The following is a 17,276-nucleotide window of genomic DNA, read 5'->3' on the forward strand; positions in this document are numbered from 1 at the left end:
TGCCCTCCATGCCCCCAGGGAAGATGGGTCTCAGGTAGGGCATCTCTGAGGGGCCCCTTAGGTCTTAGCCTTTAGCCCCTTCGCCAGCTTGAGCCTCACAATGAGGGGACAGGCGATGCTAGGGAGCAGGGCTCACAAATGGGAGGGGGCATGACACTGCCTCCCATTTCTGGCGACTGCCCTGCCCTCCAGTTCAGTTCGACACTGCTAAGTGCCTGGGTTGGACACTGCAGCAAATAATGCCTTCCTATAGAAAAACCACTGGGAGGGAGGCAGTCCTAAGCCTCCCCTCAAAGCCTGGACCAGGGACAAGGGAGACCAGGATGGAACTGAGGCAGTCTGAGGAGGGACTCACAGAGGTAGAAGGACAGCTCAGGATTCCCCAGGTGGCTCCGCACAAAGTCTCTCAAATCCCCCACTGCAGAGGAGAGATGAGCAGAAGGCTTCGCAGAACAGGCCCAGGGCACAGGCTTCCAGGCCTACCTTCCCGTCCCCACCACCCAACATCCTGCTGACCTGGGCCCCACAAAAGCAGCCTGAGACACCAATCTCAAACAGCTCCCTCTCTCTCAGCAGAGGCTAAAATCCTCTGGGAATGTGACTGTCTCTTCCATAGCGCCCCCCTATGTCCAGGCTGCCATCTGGACCCCCAGCCAGGAGAGGCCTGGCCCCTCCTAGCCTGGTGCCTGTCTTGGCCCAGAGTCCCCCAAGTCTCTCATCTGCCCATCATCCCAACCTAAGTTTTGTGGGGAAAGAAGCCCTGCACTGGCTTGGGACTGCCTCACCCAGCTCTCCCCAGACAGGTCACAGAGGCCCACCCTGCACTGGAGACCTTGCTACATCTTTCCTCTGGGTGCTCCCCACCCACTTGTGCCCAGAAGAGGCAGATGCATAGAGCAACCAGACTCATGGCTCCATGGGATGGAATAGAGTCCCTGTGGGAAAAGCTATGTCCATGCCTGGCTCCGTCTAACACAGCAAGCTCAGGGCCCTCTGAATATCCCTCGAGAAGAGCAGCTTGCAACTGCCTAGTCTCCCTAGAGCCTGAAGGGCAAATGGCCAGGCTGTGGCTTGAAAGGAGGGAATCCAGAAGGGCCCAGTGGGCTCCCTAACCCTACCCCTATCCCACCCAAGGGGTGCTCACCTGTCTCACTGGGGCGAAAAAAACCCTGCAGCATGTATCGGTCAGGAAATAGGATCCTCAGAGCCACCTAGGTTGGAATAAACAACACAGTCAGCAGAGACTACCTAAGCTGACCCCGGGACAGGGAGGCGCCTTACCACTCAGCTCCGCTCCCAACCTTGCAAGCCCCCATGCCTCATCACAGCTGGGTTGAGGACAAGACGGTCCAGCACTCAAATGCGCACACATGCCTTCTAGAAGCACACTGACATCTGCCTCTAAATCCACTCAGATTCATCATAGGACTGGGGACTAGCTCAGTGATGGAATACTTGCCTAGTACAGAAGAGACCCTACTAGATTTGTGCCCCAGTAACACAGAACAATTTTTTCCATCATGAAACATTAAGGGGATTAGCTGGTTAACAAAGGAATCTGGCTGCAAAGCCCTCTCCATCCACATCAGGGAGACAACTGTGAGTGGCCAGTGGCACCAGCTGCTCAGCCGTTATCACATGCTATGGTTTTCCCACAAGGGAACCACGGAAGTGCCCGTACCCAAACAGCCTCCCCCATACCTTTGGGTAGCGCTGCAGCTTCTCCTTCATCTGAGCCTCCCTGAAGGCCTGGGTCACTAGGGGTGCTTCCTCCAGGCGCTTCCTGTGGTGGGAGGAGGTAAAGGGTCAGATCTCCTCCAGGGCTCTCACAGGAAGGGACCAGGAGATACTGTTGAGCCTATGGGTGTTATGGACCTGGGCAAGGTGTTGGGGACCTGATGTGGGGACAGCAGATGGGCAGGGGGCACCCACCGCTCACTCCTGAGCTGGGCCAGGCGTCTCCTCACGTCATCCACAGTCACTTCAAAGAACTCATCTGGCAGCTCTGCTGGCCAGGCCTCGAGCAGGTCCTCCAGGTCGGGGTGGCACACCACAGGGTCTCGATCCACAGGCTGTGGGCAGAGGCCTCAGCTGACTGGGGATTCCGGGGGGTTCAGTCTTAGCACACAGACTGAATCTAGCTGATGCCTCCCCAAGCTACTTGCCTACACAGTGTGAGGACAGGACCTCCCAAATGACCCTGCCCAGAGACGGAGCCCCCCACCGGCCATTCAGCAGCCAATATGGAAACCCTCAGTCACCAGCAGGGGCTAAGACCCTAAAGTCTGGCTCAAGCCAGGATGTGCACCAGCACTCATTAGGGGATTCGGGTGAGTTAGGGAGTGCCAATTTGGGCAGCTTCCCTGCATATTCTCTGCCTAAATGGGAAGCCCCCAAATCAAGGAACCAACTTGGGGAATAGCATTCCTGTTCTAGGCCACGTCCTGAGCTCCATGCAGGGAAGGGGCAGTGACAGTCACCAAATTAGAGTGTTGGCAAAAACCCCAGCCGTCCGCCCCCACTGCCCTCTCAGCCACAGCCCATGGCCACGCTGACTCCATCTCTCTCTCCCCTGGGGAGCAAGCTGGCTTTCCTTCTGCCCACCCAGGGAACAGAGGAAGGGACAGCGCCACTCCTAATTGGCATCAATGAGAGTGAAAATTACAAGGTAGGCCGCTGTGTGTGTGGTGTCCAGAGGGTGGGACAGTGCCTCGGTGCTGAGGCTGCTCAGTGGAGCCAGCCTGACTGAAGTACCCAGCTGGGTCCTGTCCTTCTGCTCACACACAGCAGAAGAGGGTAGGGGTAGACGTACAGCCCAGAACCCCAAGGCTCAGTTCCCTCTCTGGCCCTCAGGACTTCCTTCAGCCCACCAAGTCAGTCTGGGAATCCCATATCCTCAGTTCCAGCCTGAAGCACGCCTGTTTCGGGTGCTTCTGGGGCCACTCCAGCCACGGTCCCTGAAAGCCTAACACATGGTCATGCACATTATACCTCCTCCTGTGTATCTAGTAAGGGAGCCCTCTGACTTCAAGCATAGTCCTGGTAGAGTAGCTAGGAAAGGCCAGTGGAGGCCCAGGCAAGGGCCCACAGGTGTCTGACCAAGGCCCCTGGGGGCTGCCCTCTCAAAGCCACAACCACACAGCAGACACCACTGCAGCAGTCTGTACCAAGGCCCTTCATAACAATCTGCTCGGCGCCAAGCTGTCCCATGCCACAGCGCTTGCATTCCTTGCCTGGGATCCTAGGGGAGGGCCGGCAGGCCATGGATGCACCCTGAACCAGGAATTGCCATATCCACAGGGGGCCAGCCCAGGTTAGGAGTGGGAATGAGGTGAAGGGCAGGCTGGGATCCTGATATAGATACAACCTCAGGGGACTGGCCCTCAAAACCCTGAGTGAGGGTATATGTGGCGACACCCGCTTGAAATCTCAGCACTTGGGAGGCTGAGGCAAAAACACTGCTGTGAGCTAGAGGCCAACCTGGGTTACATAGTGAGTTCAGGACCAACCTGAACTATATAGTGAGACCGTCTCAAAAAATAAACAAACAAATCTGAGCAAAAGAGCAAGTTCTCCAGTGGCCAGTTCTAGACCCTCCCTTAGAGAAGCCAGCCCTGGACACATAAGTGTCCACACTAAGTCCTAGTGGGCAGGTGGCATGCAGTGGACAGCATCATGCTAAGCCTGACCACTCTAACAGAATCCCCTACCCCAGGACACAGCCACAGGACAGAGGACAGAGCCTGCAAAGCCAGTACCCAGGAACATAAGATCTCCTACAACTTTCTGGGCACAGTCTGGGGCCATCAAGGAAGACAGCAGATCACTGACACATTCACACCCTGGGCAGTGCCAATGACCAATGCCCACAGCTCACGCCCCAAGCCACTTCTGACACTGGGGACAGGCACTGGCAGCCACCTGCTTCACAATGCTCAGGGTCACTGAATTTCAGTTCAAAAATAAAGCTGACAAAATCCTATTTTGAAACCACCCCAGGGGCCCGGACGCGTAAGCGCCTGCCTGGCAAGCACAAGGTCCTGAGTTCAATTCCAATTTCAAAAAAAAAAAAAAGAAGAAGAAACCACCCTGGACCGCTTCCCTTCCCTCCTGGCAGCTCTGCTCTGCTTGAGAAGGCTGCTTATCAAATAGCACCGAGGTCCCACCCAGGGCCCAGGATGACAGGACAGATAGCTTCCCTGCCCCTCGGGGGCCCTGGCCAGGGCCCATCTGGAGCAGCTCTGCAGAACTTGAGGGCAGCAGAAGGATCAGTCTGGGTGAGCACTGCAGAAAGGCCAGGCCCCCCAAGAACTGACAGTGTATGTGGCCAGGATGATGGCAAGTGTCACTGCTACTAAGCAGTGTCAGGAAGAGCCAGGGAACTCACAGGAGTGGAAAAGCACCCCTGGAGCCTTTCCAGGATAGATTCCAGTGCAGACAGAGGGCACTGGGGTCGGAAGGGGCTCATGCAGGGCACTGTTCCAAGCCACGCCCTGACCTTATCTACTCAGGAGATTCTACCCAGCGCCTGGCTCTCACTTGCTGTTCTTCTGGCCTCAACAGCTGCTGTCTTAGTTACTCTTCTTGTTGCTGAGGCAAAATACCCGACATCCAAAGTAAAGAGGAAAGGTTTATTGTAGTTCATAGATTGTAGAGGTTTTAGTTGCTAGTTGGCTGAATCCAAGGCAGAGGGGCAATCCAGAGGAGAAGGCAGCAAAGCAATGAAGTAGCAAAGCAACAAATGACAAGAGCTCTGTTTCTGTCCCTTATATTCTACCCAGGCTACTCACACTTAGGGCAGGTAACACTGATACCCAGGGTGGAGTACCCTTAATCCTAGCATCCCATGGTGAATCAATCCCAGCATCACATCCTTAATCCCCAAATCACACACCCTCGATCTAGCCACTTCTGAAAAACTCTACCTATGACCACACTTCTGAAAAACTCCACCTATGGCCACCTATGTCCCTTTGAAGGGACATCTAGACACAGGCCATACAGCTGCATTCATGGCTCCTCTCTTAGGCAGACTTATAGGAAGGGTTTTGCATAGAGGACAGAGGCTTAGGAATGAGACATCATCAGGGAAAGAGAAAGCCCACATTGAGAGTTATGAGGAACAGCCAGGCCTGCTGCTGGGAAGAGGCCTGGGACAGCCTGACCTCTGCCCAAAGGAAAGAAAGGGTTAAGGGCTGGCCCATGTCCCTTCACTGAGGAGACATCCTAGAGCCCAATGCAGCAAGGAGGTGCAGGAGACAAGCTCACAGAAGCACAGCCCCATCTGTTTGTGGTGGGGGAGGCTTTATCTCCACTTGCCCTATGGCTGCAGTATGGTAAAAGCACTCCTGGCAGCTGCAGAAAGGTACCCAGAGGTGCACACCCAAGAAGGTCATAAGTGGTACTGAGCTTTTTGAAGCCTGGGAATTGCTTCTCGGCCTTTTGGCTAAGAACAAGTGTTAAAGCCTGGGAGCACAGGCTGCCCCTCCAGCAGGTCACATGGATGAGCCACATGGAAGCAGAACCCATAGATCCTTCTTCAGAACCATAACAGCCTCCACTTGGTCCAGAGTTTCACCAACCCACCTATTTTTTTTCTTTTTTTTTCTTTTTTTGAGACAGGGTCTTGCTATGCAGTTCAGCCTGGCCTTGAACTCATTACATAACCCAGACTGGCCTGGAACTCACAACAATCCTTCTGCCACAGCCTCCTGAGCACTGGGATCACAGGTATGAGCCACCACATCTGGCTAGGGGCACACTCTGAGACTCATGTGTGTTGGGCTCCTTAAGTCATCAAAATAAGTACACAGGGTAACTGCCACATGACAAATGAAGAAACTGAGGCACAGAGTACCTGAGGAGCAGCTGGCTTTGGAGGGAGGAGTCTCTAAGGGTGGGGTGCATCACTGCTGCTTCACAGGGCTCTGAGCCCAGACCTTGGCTTCACTTTGCTGAAGTCCTATTGCAGGGGGTCATTTTCCTATAAACACTGGGTCCTGACAAAGACTTCCAGGCTACAGCAGGCTGTGCAGACATAAAGGACATGTGGAAACCAGAAATGAGGCACAAGGGGCAGTAAAGACTAAGCTGGAGGGCAGGGGTGTCCAAGCAGAAGCAGCAGCCCCAGTGGTCTGCGAACTCTGAGACTCTTGACCCCTAACCAACCCAGAACCAGGCACAAGAGCCCACGTCTAGCCGGTAAGTAGACAAAGCTGGAGCTACCATGGAGGCAACTGGATGTACCGACTCAGTGACACACCCAGCTGGGAAACCCCAGGGCTAGGCACTAAGAGGTCCATGACTATATGGGGTTCACTCTCATCAGAAGTGGCCCCACAGCCAGATGTGATGACACATATCTGTAATCCCAGCACCTGGGAGGCTGAAACAGAAGGATCACTGTGAATTCAAGGCTCGCCTGCGCTACACAGTGAGTTCAAGGCTGGTTTGAACTGTATAGCAAGACTCTTTAAAAAAAAATAAGATAAAACAAAACACCAAGAAGTGGTGCTGCTGGGCTTGGTTTTTTTTTTTTTTGTCTTTTTGAGGCAGGTTGTCAATATGCAGTTCAGGCTGACCTTGAACTTACTTTGCAGCCCAGGCTGGCCTCCAACTCTCAGCAATCCTCCTGCCTCAGCCTCCTGAGTGCTGGGATTAGAGATATGCACCACTACACCCAGCTAGGGGTTTCCTTTTTTTGACAGTGATTTTCCAAGACAGGATGACACACAGGAAAAAAAAAAAAAAAATGTAAAAACTATTTAGAGATGACCTAGTCTTGGATTTTCCAGCCTTTCTGGGAGGGTTTCTGTCCCCCATTAGCACTGTGCCGAGACTGATTTTGTTTTCCCTTGAGGCTCTGAGCTTAAATGAATCACTAAGAGTAGACTTGGGCCAAACGTCCCGCCTTACTCTGCAGGCCCAAAAGGCGGGGAGGGAGGTGCTAGAGCACATGGCCACCATCAAAGGCCCTAGCCTAACCCCAAGCTCCGACCCACACGTCCTGGAACTCCCATCCACAACCCAGGTATGTTGCTGGCCACCCAGCATCAAGTGAGGCCTCAGCCCTGCATCCTACCCAGAAGAGATGGCACCAAGCCTGGGCCTGAAAAAAACAACCAAAGCAACACCATCAGCCTAGGTCTGCCTACCAGCAAATGCCCACACATGGCCAATGCAAAGGCCAAGATCCAAGTCCAGAAGCAGGGCCAAAGTCCTGGAGATGCCTGGTGTCCACATCTTCCCAGAGAAACACAGAGCCCCCAGCCTCAGCTCAGGATACACTGGCTTTGAGCATCATGGGGCATTCATCTCCACCTGCAAGCAGCACACCTCTAGAGGCTGCACTCAATGCCATCAGCTCAGAGACCTCCATCCCAAAGCCACATTCTTGAATTGATAGGTGTGGCTCCTAATACTACAATGTCCCCAGGAACCCTAGACCACTTCAGGACTCATGACAGGAGTTGAGGGGAAGGGCATAGGGTCAGAGAAGATCACCACCTTGGCCCTCCCAGCCACAAAGCCACCCCATACTTTATTAAGGTAAGTGTCCCTGTGCAGACAGCCTGACCTGATGAAAGCACATTGGGGAGGGAGCTAGGGTCAGGCCACACAAGAAAATTCATATAACGCCTGCAGTAAACAGCAAAAAGAGGCATCTTCTGGCACAGAAGAGAGCTCCTTGTGTGACCCCTGCTCTCAAAGATGCCCCCAAACAATCAGAAAGCTCTGTACCGCACAGCAGCACTCCACAGAAAGGTTTTCATTTTGGAAGGGCTTCTGTTAATTCCTCACCTTTTCTTGTTTTTTGTTCTTTTTTTGGGACAGGGTCTCACTATACAGTGGAGGTTGGCCTTGAACTCAAAATGATCCTCTTGCCTCAGCCTCCCAAGTGCTGGGGTTACAAGAATGCACCTCCATGCCTGGTTCACCTTTTCTACTGTGACAATAAATTACTGACATCATAAACAGATGAGAAACTTTTTATTTTTTTGTACCAGGAATTGAACTCAGGACCTTGCACTTGCCAGGAAGATGCTTGTGCTGCTGAGCCATATCCCCAGCCGAAAAACGTGGGTTTTTTTGTTGCTGTTTTTGGTTTTGTTTTGTTTTTTTCCAGTACCGGGAATCAAACTCACGACCTCGCGCTTGCCACGCAGGTGCTGTGCCGCTGAGCTAAATCCCCAGCCCCATGTTTTTTAAAAAGACAACAGAGCTGCTAACCTGGGTCACAGCACTGATGTCTATACTTTCGAACCAAACATCTCCTAGTGTGGACAAAGCATATGAACACCCCCTCCCCGAACAATGAAAGAGTCAGTGTAGGTGGTGTGAGTCCCCATGTTCACAGGGCCTGGCCAGCCCAGAAGGGATTCCTCCACCCCAGAGGAGGCAGGACAGGACTCAAATACTGAGGAGCCTGGCAGACAGCAAGCCTGGTGGGCATGGGTCCTGGCTCTGAGAGGCACTCTCTACAACAGGTCCCAGAGTGTGTATCTGCCCTGCATCTCTGAGGTACACACACCTGCCAGTCACCAGGGATCAAAAGCAGCTAAGATACTCGCCAGCTAAGATACTAAGATACTAGCAGCTAAGATAAGATTAAGATACTAGCAGCTAAGATACTCACCTGCATGGCTACTGACCATCTGCTAACAAGCCTCAGTGGACATTCCAATTATGGCAATGCCTAAGGCTCTTGGACAGCTGGACTTTAACCCTCAGCATCCAGGGTAGTCCACAAACTCCTACCAACCATGGCAGGAACCAGGCCAACCAGGAACCAGTAGAAGCCCCAGGTCAGAAAGGAGAAGGGTGGCTGCTCAGCCAAGGGCTCCCCAACTACAGGGTCCTGGACTCCAGCACTCCAAGGACACCAGCAGCAACTGCCCTGCCTGGTGCATGTGAGTCTAGGTAGAGGCATTCTTCGCTCAGGGCAACGTGTATCACATAGTCACAGGCAGGGGCAGAGTGTGAAGGCCTGGCGGTATGCACAGGGTTCAGGCTCAGAGGAAATCATGATGGGGAGGGCAGGTGGCCAAAGGACCTGGGGCCTTTGATCAGGATCAGCCCTCATGCCAGCTGCTGGGGAGGCTGCAGGCATGGGGGGGGGTCGGTGCCTGCCGGGATCAGGCCAGTGAACGCAGCCTCTGCGGCCATGGAGGGACTTCAAAGGACAGGGCCAGGGGGCGCCGGGCAGCCCCAGCCTCTCCCAGAGCCCGGTTCTGATCGCCAGTAAAACTACCTTCTAATAATTAATGTTTGACATCAAAGGCAGGAACCGCCCGGGTCTGTGAACCATCCTGGGCCTCAGCAAGGACCTGCCTGTATTTTATCCTGTCTCTTTCTTCTGAGTCTTTATTTAAATCCAAAAACCACACACAGGCAAAACATTAATGGGAAACTTGGAAACTCTGTTTGATTACTAAAGTGTACCTTTGAAGTTCCCCAAAAAGTCCTGTCTTGTTTCTGCCCCTCCCCCAGACTGAGCAGGGACACAGAGCAGAGGCACATGCTTGTGGCCCCCACCCTCTGAATGTGTGGGTGACAACAGATGCGAGGCAGTAGAGGACAGGAGACCTTCACAGTCAATCAGCTGCCCAGGCCCCCAGATCAAAGGCTAAGGAGGGAGCAGGGGAAGCATACAGACCCTCCCCACCCTCACCCCCGGGCCTAGGATCAGTGCTTAGGGATGCAGCAGACCAGGGCAGTTGCTCTGAGCTGCAGCACCCTACACACACCACGGTCCTACCCAGGGCAAACTAAGTTTAAGGAAGCCAGACCTCAGTTGCCCCTGTTCTTCAGACGGAGGGGTCCCCAGGAGGAACAGGCTCACAGATGATCAGGCCCTGGGCCCCAACTCACCCCAACCTCACAGGCTGCTTTCAGCCTCTGGTCCCGGTCCAAGGAACCTGGGGATTTCACACTGCACAAACATCACAGGAGGTGAAGTCGGCAGGGTCCCCAAAAGGCAGGGCAGGATGACAACAGGATGGACAATCCTGGACTTGGAACACTCTTGCCCTGTAAATCCACTCACATGTCCACTCAACAAGGGCATGTGGAGAGTGGGTAATGGATCAGGGTAACTCGACAAGGGGCAGGACAGGAGTGATTCTGCCGAATGCCGGCACAGGTGTATGGCCAGGAGTGACAGAGTGGGCCCAGTGGGAGCCAGATGGGCTGTGGGTACCAGCATCCATTGGAGGACTCTACACACTGAGCGCTGAGTTCTGATATGAACCACAAACTGTTGGGCTCTCAAACCAAGCCAACATACACTGTCTTGGAAGACTCTGGGTAAGGGAACCTGGCCAGAGTTCCTAAAAGACCCTCTGCCCACTGGTGATTCGGGTGAGACTTTCTATCACACCCCCCATATACACGGGCAGATAAGCTATGCAGGTAAGGTCAGGGCCGAGGCAGGCTACAGGGAGCCATGGGCATGCCTGAGGGGGCCTCTCCCCACTCCACAGTGACTAGTGGCCTCCCCAGTAGACATGGAAACCAGAGCATGGAGAGAAATCATAAGCCATGGAGATGAAATCTCTTGAAAAGGTAGAATCTACTAAAAAAAAAAAAAAAAATGCCTTTTATAAAAATAATGAGCTGGGGGGGGGGCTGGGGATTTAGCTCAGCGGCACAGCGCCTGCCTGGCAAGCGTGAGGTCATGAGTTCAATTCCCAGTACTGGAAAAAGAAAAAATTAATGAGCTCTGTGAATGTAGTTCCACAGACATGGAAATCACCAAATGCGGGGCTGGGGATTTAGCTCAGCGGCACAGTGCCTGCCTGGCAAGTGCGAGGTCGTGAGCTCAATTCCCAGTACCGGAAAAAAAACCAAAAAACCTAAAAAAAGAAATCACCAAATGTGAAAAGCCATTCTGACCTCCAAATTAAAAACCAGACACTGCCAAACACGTGCAACAGACAGGAGTGGAAGGAAGTACTGGCCAGACCACTTAAGTTGGCAGGAGCTGACAAGTGACCCTAGCTGTTGGCATGTCTCTCACACACAACTGAACCAGAATCACCCTCCTAGCCTACCACCAGGCCTCCTGGAACCTCCCCGCCAACACCAAAGGCTGCCTAAGGTCCCATCTGCTCCTCCAGCAAAGAACTACAGATGCCATGACCACTTTCACTCTTCTGACAAGGAAGCGGACACCTGAGCAACCTTAGGGCTCCAATGTGTGGCCAGGTGTCACAACCAGACAGAGCCAGGACAAGTCAGCCAAGGGACAAACAGTCCCCAGAGAAGGGGCAAGGTGCAGTGCACAGGACCCAAGGCAGAGGCCTAAGCCCCAACCCACGAGGGCCTGTTTCAGAGATCCTTTGAGTAGGAGGGCCTCTAAGTAGGCCAATCTTTTAGAGCTTTCAATGATACACACAAACGTTCACTACCAATGACCTAGGCAATTGGCACACGCTCATCATGAGCACCAGGTGCAATGGTGGGCAGGGCCTGAGGCTGGTGGCAATGATCTTCCACAGTGGATGTCCTTCTACTGCAAGTGCCATTTCCAGGACATAGAAATGGAATGGCACTGGCAAAACTGATCATGATGCTAATACAATCTTGATTCCCAAGCTGGACAAAGATCGAGTAAGAGAAAACACACAGCCTTGTCTCATGAATACAGATGAACAAGTCTAACTAAAGTACTAGTTAACCAAAACTAACAGTGGCTGAAAATGAAACACATTGCTGGCAACCGGACAGACACCTGCAACACCAGGACAGCTTGATAAGGAGATCTACCCAGAACCTCACCACACACATGAGCGGGGGGAGAAGCAGATCCTGATTCTTGCCTCAGCTGACTGAGAACACTGTCTACAAACTTCAACACCCATGTGTGCTAATAAAAACCTCAGACAATTAGGAAGAATAACATCCTTCATTTGAAAAAGGCTCTTTACAGCACACACTACCCTTAACAAAGAAACCATACTGTCCCCTTTAAAGACCAAGACAAGGATATTCACTAATACTGCTACTACTGAACAAAGCCCAGTGACCCAGGGAAAAGACAAGAGGACAGACACAAAGGAAAAAGACAAACCTGGTAAATTGCACAGAGCCTGACAGAAACAAAGAGAAAATACTGGAACTAACAAAGGGTTCAGCCAGTCATAGCGTAACAGGAAACATGACACCAGCCAGGAAATCAGTCTATATACAGTACACCTTCATGGGGAGATTAATAAAATTCTCTGCTGAAGTACAGAGAAAACCAAGTGGAAAATATATGAGGACTAAGATGAGACAACACAATAGCCTTAAGATTTTCCTTCTCTCCAAAGTCCAATGGAAACTCAATATAATTCTATGAAATGTCCAAAACTGCTTTTTGAGGAACCTATGAACATTCTAAGGGTTACCTGAAAAGACAGAGTCTTTTAATAGACAAGTCATTTCTTTCTTTTTTTAAACTGGTATGTGCTCATGATATATGATTTGTTTGTTTTGGGGAACTGGTATATATATTATCTCTTAATCATTTCCCCTAGGCCTGTCATTTTTTGGCAAAGGAGGGCAAAGATGTGACTTGGTCCACCAGCCACTCAAAGAAGGGCCACAGATGGAGCCAGCATAGCCCACAGCAGGGCAGGAGGCCATGGAGCTGACACACAGTACTTGAAAAACTCATTCAACACTGAGGAAAACCAGCCAGACTATCTCATGTCTTGAACAAAGCTGACCCCTGGGAAGCTGGGTATGGTGGTGCATCCCTGTAATCCTAGCACTTGGTAGGCAGAGGCAGGAGAATTGCCATGAACTGGAGGCCAGCTTGGGCTACACAATGAGACCCTGTCTCAGAAAACTAATCCCCCCACCCACGCTCCCCAAGAAGTCTAAGACCACTGTGTGAAATAAAAGTCCATAAAGCCAAGAAAATGCCAGGAGATGTTACCTTGACCTTGAAAGGATGAAGGACTTTCTAATACAAAGAAAGCAGAAACCACACGAACAAAGGTTTAACACAGCTGCACAACTAGACTGCAGACGTTCTGTTCAATGAAGGACATCATCAACACCATCATGACAACATGACTGCTATGGTACCTCATCCAGAACACACAAGGAAATCTCTACAAGAGCAAATCTCCTGAGGCAGGAGGATCATTGTGAGTTCGAGGCCAGTCTGGGCTACAAAGTGAGTTCGACACTATCCTGAACTGCATAGTGAGACCCTGTCTCAAAAAAAAAGACAAAAAAAAAAGAGCAAATCTCCTCCCATAAGGAAAAGCAAGCAGGGCAAAGGATGTCCACAGGTAAGAAAGTAAAGCTCACACAGCTAGCAACTGCATAGACAGCTGTACTCAACACAGTAATCACAGAGGTGTTTTGTTTTGTTATTTGAGATAGGGTCTCACTATATAGTTCAGGCTGGGCTTAAACCACTATGTAGCCCAGGTTGGCCTTGAACTCATGGCAATCCTCCTGCCTCAGCCTCCCAGGTACTGGGATTACAGGTGTGCACCATCATGCCCAGCAGAGACATTGCATTTTATAAAATATAATTCTACCCATCACATTGGCAAAAACCATCAGGCACAGTAAACAGCCAAGGACAGGGAGCCCAGAAAACATGGAGGGCGGTGTGTACCAGTGCAAGGGATCTGGCAGCGCAGAGTGCAGTAATGGGAGCCAGAAGTAGCAGGTGCACCTGGGTGGGGATGAGGAGGTGCAGAATGCAGAAGTCACACGAGGGACCTGGGGACCCATCTTAAAAAGAGGCCTCCTGCTGAGCGTTGTGGCACATGCCTATCTCCCAGCATTCTGAAAGGCTGAGGGAGGAGGATCACAAGTTCAAACTCAGCCCAGGCAACTTAGTGACAAGGAGACTCCACCTCAAAATGCAATACAACACAATACAACACAATAAATGACTGGGGACATAGTTCAGGGCAAAGGTCCTAGGTTCAATCCTCATTATTAGAAGGACAAAAAAGGGAAAAGAAAAAACACCAATAGTGAGCAGAAAAGAGTAAAAATGACAACAAATATGAGGGCACTAGAGGACAATATCATTTATGAAATTTTTAAGAATCCTTACAAGGCCAGGGATGTAGCTCAGCGGTACAGCAACTACCTGGCAAGCATGAGGTCCTGAGTTCAATTCCTGATGCCAAAAAGAAAAAGAATCCTTACAAAGTCAAATACTCCATATTTTCCAAACAGACATAAACACACACATCAAATTAAACAGGGGTAAGAAGAGGGATACAGGAACAAGGGACATAGGAGCACTGAGTGTAAGGAATACAACATAGTCATCACTTACCTGCAGCCTCCTAGTCACACACACAGGCACACTCCTGCCTACCTAACACTCAAGCTCACATACACACATACACTCACTGTGCATGTGCACACACGCGTGCCAGGAAAGGATTTTGCAAAGAAACTAAGTGTGTTACAGCAGTGACTTGTTCTTCGGTTCTCAAATTTCCTCTAACGTGATTATATTATTTTTGATAGTGAAAACAAAGTTGAGCCAGTTATCCAAGCATCTCGGGAAACTGAGGCAAAAGGATGGCAACTTCAAGGCCAGCCTGGGCCACTTAAAGACCTGTTTTGAAACAAAAATCAAAGGGCTGAGTGGGGCTCAGTGCTAAAATTCTTGCTTAACCTGTGGGACATCACTAGGACCCTCCCCCTAAAAAAGGAAAGAAATGGAAGATGGCTTCAAGAGCCTCAGTTTAATCACTAGTGGCTTCCCGCCCTTTTTTTTTTCTCCTTCATGTTGACCAACATGAAATCCAGGCACCTACCTACCATAGCTGTAACTATTCCAACTTGCTTGATGACACACAAAGCCACAGTGAGCCATCTCCTCCAGGCAAAGCCCAGACCTATACAGTGAGGCCTCAGAGATGCTTCAGAAGCCAACAAGGGCAGCAGGAATGAGAAAGCCAAAGGCTGGAACCAGAAAGAATTGTGCCATCCAACAGCTGGCTGCTCTCCTGACCGTGCTCCCAGGACAAGTGGTTTGGAAAAGAAAACATGAGCATGCAGCCAAGCCCTCACCTGCTGTGCTGCCGTCCTCCCCACATCCCAGGAATGAAGACTTTTCCTCCTGGGCCTGCCACATGCCTGTCTGTACGGGTGCTGCTTCTCACTGTCCCTACACACCACACACACCTGTGGCTTCAGGCATCCCTGCCTTCTCTGGCAGCTCTGTGGCACATCTGAGCACATGGTGTTGGGAAACCTATGTCCTTTCCTGCTTGTCATAGGGTTTCATCCTGACACATCTAAATTGTGGCATTAGGGGCTGGGGATTTAGCTCAGTGGCACAGCACCTGCCTGGCAAGCACAAGGTTGTGAGTTCGATTCCCAGTACCAGAAACACCCCCCAAAAAATAATAATAATAATAATAATAAATTGTGGCATTCCATACATGTTTGGGATGCAGGTGGAGAAGCTCCTCTCAGTCAGCGTCCTGGCCTATTTCACATCTAAATGCCAACAAGCTCTGGTGGGAGACCCTGGGGAACAGAGTGGCTCCCCAGATGAACTGGCCAGAGACACCTGCAGCCACACTATACTCACTGGGTGCCAAGCACCTGCCCCAGGAACTCAGCATCAGCTCCTCCTGGTGTAAGAACATGTCACCCCTCCATCCCAAAGCCACTTTCATTGAGGTTGCCAATGGGCATCACCTCTCCTCTGAACATTCTACCTCAAGAACATCAACGTGGGCAGCAGAAAGCCAGTCAGTCCATGCTACTTATACCCCAAGGCCACTGGCCTGGCCAAACCCTTGCTAGGATGAGCTGCTTCCACCACATAATATCACTGTAAAAATTTTTCATGTCACTTTCCTTAAGAATCCTCTAGTCACTTGCTACCATCTGGGAATTTTTTTCCCCCAGTAATGGAATCCTTTCTATCAACTTTTTTTGTTGTGTTTTATAGTGCTGGGGATGGAACCAGGGCCTCAAACATGGTAGGAAAGTGTTCTACCACTGAGCCACAGCCCAGCTACATCTAAAAAATCAAACCATGAGTGGATGCTGAGCACAGCCATACATGCAGGCAGGAGAAGAGTAGCTCTGGCTGGAAGCAAAGGGCAGGGAAACGTGAAGGAGACCCACATGCTAGCCAGCGGGAGAGACACTCCAGACTGGGGTCAGAAGCTTCTGGCTCACACAGCGTGCTAAGCACAGCCTGTGGATGGAATCTGAGAAGGCCCAGCACCATCCCATGAGCCAAGGCCAAGAAGAGGAGTCCAGTACACTTCCCAAACCTGAGGCATTTTCTGGGGAAACCTGCAGTGAAGCTTTTACTCACAAAGGGCTGTTGGGGGGTCCTATCACCTCAGAGGAGCCTGAGACTGAGCAAGAGCTACACCTGAACTGAACCCAAGTGTAGGAGCTCTGAGATCTCAGCGCAGAGTCTGAGAAGCACACCAGCAGGAAAATCACAGCAGTCTCCCAGGCAAGAGTGGGGAGCCCACACCATGTCCTCCTCCTCAGGAGTTGTGTTGTGGCTGCAGCTGGCCAAGGCCAGGAGACACAGAGGAAAGGTGATAAAAGTGGATGCCAGTATGGATGGAGACCCACCAGGAGGCAGAGGAGGCCCCTTGCTCTCCAACTGCACCTGACCTGACAGCCACCCACATGGTGCAATCCAAAACACAGGCCCCTTCCATCCCTAGGGTGATGCGGGTGGATATCACCAGGACAGCAGCAGAATGAGAATCAGGGAACATATGGGACCAGGGTGACAGCCTCAGCTGCCAGAAATGCAAAAAAGTCTGCACTGGGGCTGGGGATTTAGCTCAGTGGCAAAGTGTCTGCCTGGCAAGCGCAAGGTCGTGAGTTCGGTTCCCGGTACCGGAGAAAAACCAAAAAAACCAAAAAACAACAAAAAAAAAGTCTGCACTACGATGGGTCTGCTATATCTAATAAAAAGTTCTACCTCAAAAAAGCCATCACAAGAGAAAAGGTAAGGTGGTAGATGCCCTCCCAGGTCAGCAACATTTCACAAGGGCATAGCAGACGTGGTTCTCTCCTCCCAGCTGAGTTTAACCTCAGCCAACAGACATTTCCACACCAGAGCAGTCCAGGCAAGCCCAAGTCCCCCTGCTTAGCTTTTGAATGCACATTACAGAGCTGACTACTATGCAAATTCACCACCTACTTCTGCCTCATAAAACCACTGTGCATGCCCCCCACACCTGCTGACCAGCACTAAATGCTGAAGGACTTGGCTCAGGACTAAATGCTTAACATAGGACAGTGCCCAGAGACTTTCT

General features: G+C 51.3%; 1 protein-coding gene across 3 annotated transcripts in view; it reads right to left on the minus strand.

Annotated features, from left to right (window-relative positions):
* Window positions 1–17,276, minus strand: part of Aspscr1 (alveolar soft part sarcoma chromosome region, candidate 1) — a 41,037-nt gene that overhangs the window by 6,107 nt on the left and 17,654 nt on the right. For all 3 annotated transcript variants that reach the window (XM_005407230.2, XM_005407231.2, XM_013506048.1), the window contains exons 8-11: window positions 1,933–2,072; window positions 1,702–1,783; window positions 1,145–1,211; window positions 356–418 (exon numbers count right to left, since the gene is read on the minus strand). In XM_005407230.2, the coding sequence (XP_005407287.1) occupies window positions 356–418; window positions 1,145–1,211; window positions 1,702–1,783; window positions 1,933–2,072 (352 nt within the window). The remainder of the gene's footprint in view (window positions 1–355; window positions 419–1,144; window positions 1,212–1,701; window positions 1,784–1,932; window positions 2,073–17,276) is intronic.

This window comes from Chinchilla lanigera, unplaced genomic scaffold (assembly GCF_000276665.1).
Source record: "Chinchilla lanigera isolate Chin_1 unplaced genomic scaffold, ChiLan1.0 scaffold00105, whole genome shotgun sequence".
Lineage (NCBI taxonomy): Eukaryota > Metazoa > Chordata > Mammalia > Rodentia > Chinchillidae > Chinchilla > Chinchilla lanigera.